Below are 13,343 nucleotides of genomic sequence, written 5' to 3'. Positions count from 1 at the left end.
GAGAGCCACAGAAGGGTGAAGTAACTAAGAATAAATTGAGCACCTGTCAGTGATGCACTTCCATCTCCAGCATGTTAGACTGTTCCCACCATATCTAGACATCTGTTCCTCTGGCCAGGATATGGCTTTATGAACTTCATTCTAAGTCTGAGCAGCTTCTAGCTGAGGCTCTCCAAGCACTTTACATATACTAATGAGATCCCTCCCCCTTTGGGAGGGGCGTGTTATCCCAGCTGTAGTGAGTTCTGCCAGGAATTGTCTGTGTGTGTTTGTACCACACACGGTACAGCAGGGCCAGTCCTGACTGGGGCCTTTGGGTGTGATCAGAGTCGCAGAGGTAAAGTGATTTGTCCAAAGCCACCCAGTAAGTCTGCCATTGTGAGGGGTGGAGGAGGAAGCCCCTCTTCGCTTTGTTTGAGGAAGAGCAGGCGTGGAGCCCTTATGAAGAATCTGCCAAGATAAACAGCATTCCAGGAAGATTTAACCTCTAATAGAAGGAGACCAGTGCAGGGAAGCCACAGAGCCATGAGCCTGACAAGTGCAAGCAAGACCTTCCAAGTGGTGAAATACAAAGAGACTTGAGGCTAGGGAGCTGACTTGAAGGGCCTTTGCTAATGGAGATGGTGCAAATAACAGGAGGGTATTAAATGGCATCCTACTCGCTTCAGTCTTGCTAAGTAAGCTGTATTGGCTGCTAATGGGTAAAACTGGAGGCAGGTGCAGAGCAGCAATAAAGGAAGTCTTGTGTGCTATGGCAGTGTCTTGAAAAGACAAGGTGGGTCTTTTCTTGAACCAACTTCCATTTGCTTTTGGAATACACTTTTCACATGCTCAACCTCTGGCTGCCAATAGCTCTTGCAGAACTGGCCATTCCAGTTACTGCCTCACTGTGTACAACTGAGCCATTTTAAATGAGGAAAGGACCTTTGCGTAGGGTCCGAGTCCCCTTTGACACATCTTCTGAACCAAAGTTTCTCATGGATAAGACGACTCCCATTTATGCTGCCCACAAGATAAGCGTGCCTGACCCGAAGTGAATGTGGCAACGCCCTTCAGTTGTAAAACGCCCACGCACTGCCATTCATGGACACCGCTTAGGAACGGACTGGCTTCAGTAGCACACAAAGGTTGGCCCATGTCTCATTTGCCACATAGGCGTTCCCTCTCCCTCTCAGTAATCTTTCTTAAACAGCAGACACCTAATCTCCCTTGTAGCTTTACGTTTAAATAGTACATCACCCTGCATTCTCCTGCAGGAACAAACCGTGTTCACCTTTGACCCTGGGACTTAAGGGCAAACAAGTTTGTGCTGTTTGGCCTGATTCCTTTAGCCCTGTGTGAAATGAACATGCAGCAGGAATCTGGGTTCTGTTTCCTGCCTCTGCCCTTGACTCACAGTGCTAGTGCACTGCAGTCCCACTTCCCTTTGTCACTGGGGTTGTGAGCACTAAGTTTTGTAAAGTCGTGTGTGTACAGGTGCTATTCAATGGCTAGACAAAAATCCGTGGAAGTGCAGCTCATTGTGTTAATAACCTGTGCTTTGCTGCGCTGTAACAGATGACTATGGGATTGTAAAGAGTTAACTGTTTATAGAGAATTGGGTGTGCATGCCACTTTACAGTCTAAAAGAGCAAGGTCCATGCACAAAGGATCTTAAAATAAAGCTCAGACTGAACTTCTGTTATGTAGGGGAGGGAAGTCATTTCCATGGGCACTGAAGGCAAATGTCACGAAGATTTAGCAGGTGAAACAGGGAGGCTTTGTAAAGATAAAGCCCCCCCATGAAATCTCAAAGGTTGCCCTGGAGAACTTGGGTGACTCTGAGTTGAGGCTGGATTATGCAGCCTACTCAGGGGTCACCTTTTAGAAAAACAAACATGGGTTACAAGAAACCTTTTGGTCTCCTAGTTACAGAACACAGAAGTGCATGCTGGCTATTTCTCCCCTGCCCCTGCCAGTAGAAGTAGCCTGTACTTTTATCTTCGGCCTTCCCTGTGCCCCAACTTATTAACTGGGCAAATAGTGCATAGGCCTTAAGGTAGTTCTGGGCCATCCTAGCCTCTCTCATTTAGTTCGTAGCATGATTTAATCATAGTGTGGACAGAACCTAAGGTTTCTAGAATTGTATTTCAAGGCTTCCTCTATACTGCTTCTAATGCAGCTTGCCCAGCCACAGTTGATGGGGCCCAGACATTGAACCCACAAGGAAAACACCCTTTTAAAAAGACCATTCACTTCCTAATTAAAAAAATGGACCAGAACATCCTTAGAGATAAACACTAGAAAAACTAGTTATAACTCCAAGGGTTGGTCCAAGCAGCCTCGTGACAGATACTAGTACTTCAGTCATCTCTGGGCCCAGACAGAGAACAATGCCACTGCAGTTCCAAACCGTTTTAAAATTGTATTTGGAATGGCGTCTGATGATGCAGATCTGGATGCTAGCAGCCATGTTCACGTTTCTTCTGAACAGAACGTTCTCATTGATGTACCTTGGTGCTCTAGGGCCCCAATAACCTTGGGACAAAAGTGCCGTGTAAATGCATCATGTTTTGAGATCAGGCCCCGAATTGGACAGTATAATGTAATTCCAACAGTTCCTGGTGAAAGGGCGAGAGGAAAACAGAACAGGGAATAGGTTATTGAGAGACGTAGTCTTATTTTATCACCCATATTTAGGATGGGTTTTAACAAACCGGTCAGGTCTCTAGCAGTGACCATGAGATGGTTGAGTTCAGGATCCTCACAAAAGGAAGAAAGGAGAGTAATAAAATACAGACCCTGGACTTCAGAAAAGCAGACTTTGACTCCCTTAGGGAACGGAAGGGCAGGATCCCCTGGGAGGCTAATATGAGGGGGAAAGGAGTCCAGAAAAGCTGGCTATATTTTAAAGAAAGCTCATTGAGGGCGCAGGAACAAACCATCTCGATGTGCAGAAAGAATAGCAAATATGGCAGGCGACCAGCTTGGCTTCAGTGAGCTTAAATACAAAAAGGAAGTTTACAAGAAGTGGAAACTTGGACAGATGACTAAGGAGGAGTATAAAAATATTGCTCGAGCATGTAGGGGTGTAATCAGAAAGCCAAAACACAACTGGAGTTGTAGCTAGCAAGGGGTGTGAAGGGCAACAAGAAGGGTTTCTACAGGTGTATTAGCAACAAGAAAAAGGTCAGGGAAAGTGTGGGGCACTTAATGAATGGGGGAGGCAACCTAGTGACAGATGTTGTGGAAAAAGCTGAAGTACTCAATGCTTTTTTTGCCTTGGTCTTCAGTGTGGGAGCTGACCTGGTCTGTGATGTCCTGACCAACACAGTGTGTGGGGGAGGTGAGCAGCCCTCAGTGGTGAAGGAACAGGTTCAGGACTATTTAGAAAAGCTGAACATGCACAAGTCAATGGGTCCAGATCTAACGCATCCAAGGGTGCTGTGGGAATTGGCTAATGTGATTGCAAAGTCATTGACAATTATCTTTGACAACTCCTGGCAGTTGGGGGAGGTCCTGGATGATTGGAAAAGGCAACTATAGTGCCCATCTTTAAAAAAGGGAAGGAGAATCTGGGGAACTACAGACTAGTCACCCTCACCTCAGTCCCTGGAAAAATCATGGAGCAGGTCCTCAAGGAATCCATTTTGAAGCTCTTGGAGGAGAGGAAGGTGATCAGAAAGAGTCAACATGGATTCACCAATGGCAAGTCATGCCTGACCAACCTGATTGCCTTCTATGGTGAGCTAACTGGCTCTGTGGATACGGGGAAAGCAGTGGACATGACGCGTCTTGACTTTTGCAAAGCTTTTGATATGGTATCTGACAGCATTCTTGCTAGCAAGTTAAAAAAGTATGGATTGGGTTAATGGACTATAAGGTGGATAGAAAGCTGGCTAGATTGACGGGCTCAACGGGTACTGATCAACGGCTCAATGTCTAGTTGGCAGCTGGTATCAAGCGGAGTACCCCAGGGGTTGGTCCTGGGGCTGGCTTTGTTCAACATCTTTATTAATGAAGGGATGGATTGCACCCTCAGCAAGGTCGCGTATGACACCAAGCTAGGGGGAGAGGTAGTTAACCGAAGGGTAGGGATAGAGTCTAGCGTGACCTAGACAAATTGGAGGATTGGGCCAACAGAAATTTGATGAGGTTCAACAAGGACAAGAGCAGAGTCCTGCACTTAGGAAGGAAGAATCCCATGCACCGCTGCAGGCTGGGGCCGACAGGCTGAGCAGCAGTTGTGCAGAAAAGGACCTGGGGGTTACAGTGGATGAGAAGCTGGATAGGAGTCAGCAGTGTGCCCTTGTTGCCAAGAAGGCTAACGGCACATTGGGCTGCATTAGTCAGAGCAGTGCCAGCAGATCAAGGAATGTGATTATTCCCCTCTATTCAGCACTGGTGAGGCTGCATCTGGAGTTTTGCATCCAGTTTTGGGCCTCCCACGACAAAAAGAATGTGGACAAATGAGAGAGAGAGTGAGTGTCTAGTGGAGGGCACTGAAAATAGGGGGCTGGGGCACATGACTTACAGGGAGAGGCTGAGGGAACTGGGCTTGTTTAGTCTGCAGAAGAGAAGAGTGAGGGGGGGATTTGATAGCGGCCTTCTACTACCTGAAAGGAAGTTCCAGAGAGGATGGTGCTAGGCTGTTCTCAGTGGGGGCAGATGACAATACAAGGAGCAATGGTCTCAAGTTGCAGTGGGGGAGGTCTAGGTTGGATATTAGGAAAAACTATTTCACTAGGAGGGTGGTGAATCACTGGAATGGGTTTCCTAGGGAAGTGGTGGAATCTCCTTCCTTAGAGGTTTTCAAGGCCCGGCTTGACAAAGCCCTGGCTGGGATGATTTAGTTGGTGTTGGTTCTGCTTTGAGCAGGGTGTTGGACTAGGTGACCTCGAAGTCTCTTCAAACCCTGGTAGTCTGATTCCTCCCATAAGATGGGAGTAGATGGGGCTGAAGTAGAAGTTAGCGGCTGGAAGCCAGTTGCTGATTTATGGAGGGGTGCGTGGCTGCTTGGACTGCAGGCCCACATCACGTATATTGAGCTGGGAGCCAGAGAACAAATGGCACATAAGGACTCGTGTGAGACTTCCGTATCTTGGGTCATTCCGAGGTTTGTGGCTGAAAGGTGGCACTGAAGCAAAGCAGAGAACAAGGGAAAATAAACCAAGGAGAGCAGACCTCCATGACAGACTAAACACTTCGTCTTCCTGCTGGTTCCCGTCCACTGCTGTTGCAGGAGCAGATGTTGTGTCCTCGGAATCTGTATTTCCAGTCTCATGGGAAGTTGTTTATTCCACATGCTTGGTGTGAAGAGTTCATTGGATTTCCTCTGACGGCTCATTTTTCTCGGCCCTGTCCCAGTTCTGCTCGGTGTGCAGTGCTCGGTGTGGCATGCTTCAGGCCCACACTTTGCTACCAAGCTGTGATGCGCTGCAGCACAAGGCACCAGCTGGGTAGAATGGTGTCAGCCCCCAGCCTGCTCTTTGGTGCTCCCCCAATTAGCCACCCATCATGGTTGGATTCTGCACAACTCAGGCATCCACATGTTAGACGCTAACCTTGCAAATGTGGAGTGGGATCTCACTGGCATCTTCTTGAGTCTGCAGGCAGCTTGAAACAGACCTGAGAGGAAAACTGTGTCATAGTCTGTTAACCCTGGGGTCTAATGAGGGCACCCGGTGTGCCAGGCTTGCTAGTCTGCACACCTAGCATGCAAAATTAACACAACTGTACACAAATGTCACTCACTTACGTAATAGCTAAATAAAGGGCAAAATAGTGGAGATGCCTGGCAGTCTTCTTCACACTGTGGTGATGTGCTTATCTGAGCTGTTATCTGAGAGCAAATGGCACAGCTGCAGCACATCACAGTGATAGTGGAAGCTATAGGAGTAGGAAGGCCAAAAGCTTCCCACTGCAGGGGGATTTGGAGAAGGCCAGATGACTGTCTGGCCGAAACAAATGGGAAGGCTCTCAGCGCAGTCTTTCCTAGGCAGCGTTTCTCTCTTCCGTTTCAAAGCAGGTGAAGCCAGGAATGCTAGACAGACAAACGGCTCAGAAAACCTGCATTACGTGTTCCTCACTCCTACCCTAGCAGCTCTGTCTAACTCTTGTTCTCAGCGCGGTTGTAGAGGAGAACTGGAGCCGTTAAGTCTGCAGTGATTGTCTCTAACAAAACAGCATGCCTAGGATGTGGAGGAGCACGATTTCCGGGCAAAGGAGTCCAACATGTAGGTCTCTCACAATGGCTGTGCATGCTTGAGTTTCTACCCTATAGAAGGGGGTGGGGGTGACTCACTCCAAGACTTCTGTCTGTGTCCGAGGAGTGTTGCCAGCTCTTTGTCTTCTGCAGTTCATCAGAAATCCAGCCCTTCTGGGAAATAATTCGAAACACTTACGCCGGTGTGGCTTCCAAGAACAAAAAGAAAATGACCGAGTCTCTTTCCTCTGTTAAACTATCTGTCTTTGAGTTTGCCATGATGAGCACATAACTTCTAACAACCCTGCGATCTCTGATCATTATTAAAATGTTGGTGGCTGGAAAAGCAGACCCTTCTGCTGTGAACCTTGATATCAGCCACTTACAGGCTATAAGGCAAAAGGGCACCTGAGGATACGGAAGCTGTGCCCCTCTCTGTTTGACAGTGCTCCTGTGCTTGTCTCTTCAGCATGATGTGCATGTCAATACAGCTCCTTCTATCTACGCCAGCTCTGCTGTAGCATGAAACTGGCGGCATCCTCTCCAGAGGCCTCAGGAGAGGTATCCTGGTAGTTAGGAGAATGAGAAACTCATTCCTGTAATGAGGTTCCAGCCTCTTAGAGAGGAAAACAGGAAAGAACTGTGAATATGGGAGACTTGGGTGAAAACTGAATGGAAGGATGGCGTTGGGGCTAGAGCGCTGGGTTCTGCTACAGATCCCCAGTGTCTTTGGGAAATTGAGGTACAACAAAAGGCGAATGACTTGCTGTAAGCTCAGCAGGGCCGGGAGCATGTATGGGGTTTGCCACAATGGGGTCTCTAGGTGTTAACATTATACAAATAAGGTGCTTGTATGCTACTGCTCACTGTAGTGTGGGAATGCCTTAGTTTAGCCTTGTGAGTAACTCCAGCTCTTTTATTTCCTTACAGAGACTTTCTTCCCCGTGGGTCTGGAATTGTTACCCGACGTCCTCTTATTCTTCAGCTAATCTTCTCAAAAACAGGTACAGTGGGGGGCTGAACAGCTTGTTGCTCCATAACGCAAAACACTAGCTGTTCCCTTACGGATATGGGCTTGGGGATGTCTGAAGTTTGCTCTTCCATCTGGATAACAAGTCTAGTACCCTTGGCAAATGCTGCTTTCGATATACAGAGCAGATCAGAAGAAGTGCAAATCTGTTTGAATGTCTGTCTGTTCGAAACCCTTGTAGTCTTGCCACTTAACAAGTTTATGAATATGTAGGGAACAGCTCTGGCTCCCTTAAATCCTCCTGGAACAAGGTGGCATGGGAGGTTTTTTGTAAACTGCTGGAAAGAAAATGTGCTGCTCAGGAGATGAAAGCTGCCGTGTAAGTGGCAAATGAGCTAGGAGGCTTGCTTTGTGTAATTTGGCATTAGTACTGTCATTTCAGTGTGCAGCTAATCAAGAATGTGTACCACAGGCATAGATAACTAGGGGGGGAACTCTTTGGCAAATCGCTTCCGCATTAATCTGTCAGTTTACACTGCTTAACTTGCAGTGTAATTGATTAGTCCAAATGAACCTATTCTGATTTGTTTTAAAAAAAATCCAGTCCTTCACAAATATAAAACTCTAGCCTCTTATAGTGGGGTAGATTTTCATAATGGTTTCTTCTAGCCTAAAATCTTGGAAATACGTGATGTCTAAAAACCAGCTGTAGCCCTAAAGGTTTTGAGAACAAACCCACTTCTGGTCTGGTCTGGACAGGGGACCTATCACTGCAGGCATAAACATTACCAGAAAGTTTCCTTTTCCTTTTTAGTTTGCATTTTCCTCTCTGTCCCTGGCCTCAGTCCCTCCTGGGTCATGCAGAATCACTGATATTCATGCTGCTATTCCGCAGAGCAGAGAGAGAGTTGGGTAAATTGATCTGTTCCCATGGAAAAGACCAAATGGAGCTGTCAGACTGAGCTCCCTGCTGATACTGTGACGTGGTCAGTTAACACAAAGCCATTCCTGTTCTCCCAATGAAAAGGTCAGGGAGTTGCTGCTTTACCAGTGTTACTCTTGGGGGGCGGGGTTAATTTACTCCAGCAGATTGTGATGGCAGATGCTTTTTAATAAACATAGCTTTGAGACACTGTGACACTTCATAGCTCTTCTTACATGATCATGAGCATTTAGTGATCCCAAAGCACAGGTACAGCCCTCTTTTCCTGGTGTGAGCGTATGTGATTTTTGCAGAACTTCAACCCTTCACGAAACAAATTTGCTTATAAAACCATGGCCTAGATCTTTTCTCCTGCCACTCTAGCGGTTCCTTGTTACTCTGCGATTGATGGTCTCTGAGGTCCCGCAAGTACTCCTGTTCTTCTTGCAGAAACAGTAGAAACAGACCTTGATATTGGATCATGGCTCTCTGCCCCAGATACTGATTGTGATTAAAAGTGAAAAGGCTAAAAACAAACCCTAGCTCTAACTTGAGCACATGCTTAAAATGCCGGCGAACCTGATCTCTGGGAAGATTTCTCTTGTTACATTACTTTGAATGAAATATGCATGAGGATTCCCTTGCTTTGGCCTTTTTCCTGGAGGGGTGGGTGGGCTTTTCTACCTCTTGGGTTTGGAGAAGTGCAGTCACAACAGTCGACAGCCATGCATGATAGCGGATGGCAAAGGATCCTGGGGCTGTGTTGTCAGGTGGGAATTCTGTATTGAATACAAGATGGGTTAACTCTTTTGGGAAGGGTACTTTCCATGCAGATCTCCAAGGGAAGTGGGGGAATAGATCCACCAGCAGCTAACTCTTGCATTGCCACCCCTGACAACAGGTAGGGAGCAGTAGCTACTAATGGTCTGTTCCTATTGATCGGCAGATGAGATGGTTGTCGCTAGCCCAATAAGCAAGCATGTTAATATTATGGAAAGCTACCACAGCTTGGCAGACTTCTCTCTTTGGAGCATTGACTGAAACCTGCACCCCAAATGTGACTGCATCTTCGAAGCATTCCTGGAGCAACAATCCTAATATCTGGTGTCCAAAATACGTGAAGAGTTTGCAAAATTTCAGTCAAACTGTGCTCATTGGTTTGTGTGACGAAGTGGGGATTTTCTCTTATATTGAATGCTGTGTGCCTCAGTTTCCCTGTGTATTGCACCAATGTCTAGGTGGTGGGAATAAGCATGTGTGACTTTTTTGTGGGGGGCTGCTCCAGCTGCCTGCATAGATGCTATGGCCTTTGTAACCTGAGGTCTAGGAGGGGGATGCAGCCAGGTGACTCTTGGCCTGGGAAGCAAAACAAAGGCTGAAGAAGGAGCAACGGGCGGGGTAGGGGTCAGGTGCCTGGAAGCAAGTCAGTCTCAGCTGGCTTGGGGCTTGGCTACACTTGCAGGTGTGCAGCACTGGGAGTTAACAGCTGTACAAAGACAGCTGTGTAGGGAAATCGCTGGAGTGTGGCCACCCTGACAGCTACTAGTGCTGGAGTGTGGCCACACTTGCAGCATTTGCAGCGCTCTTAGGAGTGGTGCATTATGGGCAGCTATCCCACAGAGAACCTCATCCCATTTTGGCGCCGTGGGTTGTGGGAAGGGGACAGAAGGGTGCGGGTCATTCTGCTTCCTGTCCCAACACCCTGTGATGCATCACTTCACATCCCAGCAGTCCCACATTTGACGCCATTGTGACTCTCCCAACGGTTTCTGTGCAGCATGGTTTCTGTGGGAAATGGAGCCCGAACTGCTGAGGAGTACGCTGACGAGTCTCGCCAGCACATCACATTTGGCAGTTGAGATATTCCTTAAGCTCCAAAGTGATGAGGAGTCTGATGATAGTGAGGCGGCTGAATGCATACGACACGACATTGCTTGTGGCATTCATGGAAATGCTCAGCACCGTGGAACGCCGCTTTTGGGCTCGGGAAACAAGCACTGAGCGGTGGGATCACATTGTCATGGAAGTCTGGGATGATGAGCAGTGGCTGCAGAACTTTCGGATGAGAAGCCACTTTCATGGGACTGTGTGTGCTGAGCTCGGCCCCACCCTGCGGCGCAAGGACACGAGATTGAGAGCTGCCCTGCCAGTGGAGAAGTGGGTGGCTATTGCTATCTGGAAGCTGGCAACTCCAGACAGCTACCGATCGGTCGCAAACCAGTTTGGAGTGGGAAAGTCGACCGTTGGAATAGTGGTGATGCAAGTATGCAGGGCCATTAATCGCATCCTGTTCAGACGAACCGTGACTCTGGGGAATGTGCAGGACATTGTGGATGGCTTTGCCCAAATGGGTTTCCCTAACTGTGGAGGGGCAATAGATGGGACGCATATTCCTATCCTGGCACCACCCCACCTGGCATCCGAGTACATTAATCGGAAGGAGTATTTCTCTATGGTTCTCCAGGCGCTTGTGGATCACCGTGGGCGTTTCACTGACATTTACACAGGATGGCCTGGAAAGGTGCATGATGCACGCATCTTTCGGAACAGTGGCATGTTCAGGAAGCTGCAGGCAGGGACTTTTTTCCCAGACAGGAAGATCACAGTGGGGGACGTCGAAATGCCCATTGTGATCCTTGGAGACCCTGTTTACCCGTTAATGCCTTGGCTCATGAAACCGTATACAGGGAAGCTTGACAGGAGCAAGGACCAGTTCAACTACAGGCTGAGCCGGTGCCAAATGACTGTGGAGTGTGCTTTTGGCTGTTTAAAAGGGCGCTGGTGATCTTTGTATGGGAAGCTAGACTTGGGGGGGGGAAAACAGCATCCCTGCGGTTATATCCGCGTGCTGTACCCTCCATAATATTTGTGAAGGGAAGGGTGAAACAGTCAGTCAGGAATGGGCCTCCGAGGTTCAACGCCTGGAGGCTGAATTTGCATAGCCAGAGAGCAGGGCTACTAGAGAGGCCCAGCATAGGGCTTCAAGGATTAGGGATGCCTTGAGGGAGGAATTTGAGGCTGAAAACCAACAGGAATGTTTGGTGCCTTGTATGGGAGTGAAGTGCAGTGGCTACAATGTTAGTAGGAATCTGTTTTTCCTAAGCTGATTTGCAGTACCTGTTTCTTTCATGGGCTAAGGTATCTTTGACTTTCTGCAATGATAAAGACTGTTTTCAAAGCCAAGAATTCATTTATTGAAAAGAAAATAACTTTATTGACAGACATACAACATTTTGGGAACCTAAAAGGGCAGGGAGGTGGGCTGGGGAACTGTACAGTCACAGGTTTGAATATGTCCTGTCTGGAGTGCTGTGCAATGACTGCTGCACTTCAGGATGCCTAGACTGCATGGTGATGGGGGTTGAGTGCAGAGGGTAAGGGTTGTAGTTCTCAGGGCTGGTTGGTGAAGATACAGGTGTTGGAGGCAGCTGGTGGAGGTAAGAACCTGGATGCTGGGGACGGGGGGGTTTGGAGCTGACATTGGGGCACAAGGGGAAAGAGGTTTGGGACGGGTGGGGGGGGCGTGCGGTAGTGCTCTGCCTGCATGGCTACCAGCGCCTGGATAGAGTCCGCTTGGCATGCCAGGATGCTTATCAGCTGCTTTTGTGCTTTTCTTCCTGGCTGCTGCATTTCTCTGACGGATCCTGCTTTCCCTTTCCCTTTCCCTCTAGTCCTGCAGTTTTTTATTCTCTCTGGCAGAGTGATCCATAACTGCTTGCAGCAGGTCATCTTTGCTTTTTTTGCGGCTTCTTCCGCAGGTTTTGGAGTCTTTGAGCTGTTGATAACGCGGGCAACTGAGAAGTCAAGGTCGCTTGTGGAAAGGCAAAAAAGGCAACAGTTAGCAGAGGCAGCATTGTTTATATCTCAGACAGTTAGTTATTCCCACACAGTGAAGGAGTTTACAGTCTTCACTTTAGCATAATTTTCCCATACCAAAGAGAGCTCACATCACCCACAGGAGCCCCAAAATGGTGAGTAAGGGGGACAGATTGCTTTCCACAATGCACAGAAACCCCAGCACCGCCCTGAAGCAAACAGCTGCAGGGGGCACCTACACTGAACAGTCTCCCAACATTTTCCACAGGAGTTAATCCTGGAAGATATCTTGCTGCTGCGGGTCACCTGGGAAGAGCGGGAGGGTCTTGTACAGCAATGCGGATTCCGCCCTGGCCCCCATGCAGCTTGCCTGTGTGCAGCAATGGTCCCCGCACCCCTTGTGGCACAGTGGCGCGGACGCGTTAGCCTGACTGGGACAAGGACCACAGTGGCTCTCCCTATAAACTTGCGCAAGCGCATTGCCCACACTCTGGCTGAAACTTTTGAAGAGAATACCGAGGCCGATTACCGTGACGTGATAGACCACATCAATGGGCTATTCCACATCTAGGCATGCATGCAGCCCTAACCCTCCCTCGTCTCCCGAAACATTTCCATCCTGAAAATAAAAGCTGCTTACCGGGAACCCCCTCCTCTGCTTGTCCTTCACCAAGTACTGGCTGCTGCGACTGGCTGCCTTCCTCCTGGCTTGAGAAGAGCTCCTGGCTGCATGCCTCCTGGGACTCCGGGGTGTCTCCCCCCCACCCCAGTACCCTACTCTCGGTTTTCTCCTCCCCCGCTCTGAAGTGTCTGTCGTGGTCCTCGGATTGGCGGTGGGGTCACCCCCAAGTATTGCGTCCAGCTCCTTGTAAAAATGGCCGGTCGTGGGGGCAGCGCCAGAGTGAATGTTTCCCTCACGGGCTTTGCAATAGGCACTCCACAGCTCCTTCACTTTAACCCTGCACTGCGTCCCAGTCATGGCCCCTTTCCTCGTGGCCCTTGATATCTGCCCATATGTATCGTAATTCCTACGCTGGAGCGCAGCTGTGACAGCGCAGCTGTGACTGCACAGCTTCCTCCCCTCCAAACACTGATGCAGTCCAGCAACTCGCCATTGCTCCATGCTGGGGCTCATTTGGCACATGGAGGCATGGTCACCTGGGAGGATTCACTGATTGCACTCCACACCTGGCTAAGCAAACAGGAAGGGGATTTTTAAAATTCCTGGGGCATTTAAAGGGCGGGTCACCTGAGGCCAGGGCAGTAGAGTTCGAACTGATGAGCAGCGTGGCTGAGCAGGCATTCTGGGATACCTCTGGAGGCCAATAACAGTGCTTTTGGTGGCCACACTGGCAGAGCAGCGCTGCATCACCAGCGATACAATTGTTATTCCCCAGGCAGAGGTGGAGTACATGCAGCGCTGTAGCCAGAGAGATACAGCAGTGTATGTG

General features: G+C 48.8%; 1 protein-coding gene across 6 annotated transcripts in view; it reads left to right on the top strand.

Annotated features, from left to right (window-relative positions):
* Positions 1-13,343, top strand: part of DNM2 (dynamin 2) — a 60,264-nt gene that overhangs the window by 7,899 nt on the left and 39,022 nt on the right. For all 6 annotated transcript variants that reach the window (XM_032780415.2, XM_032780411.2, XM_075060967.1 and 3 more), the window contains exon 2: positions 7,115-7,188. In XM_032780415.2, coding sequence (XP_032636306.1) covers positions 7,115-7,188 — 74 coding nt within the window. The remainder of the gene's footprint in view (positions 1-7,114; positions 7,189-13,343) is intronic.

This window comes from Chelonoidis abingdonii, chromosome 26 (assembly GCF_003597395.2).
Source record: "Chelonoidis abingdonii isolate Lonesome George chromosome 26, CheloAbing_2.0, whole genome shotgun sequence".
Taxonomy (NCBI): Eukaryota; Metazoa; Chordata; order Testudines; family Testudinidae; genus Chelonoidis; species Chelonoidis abingdonii.
The sequence above is the reverse complement of the archived record's forward strand: the minus strand, read 5'-3'. Positions and strand labels throughout refer to the sequence as shown.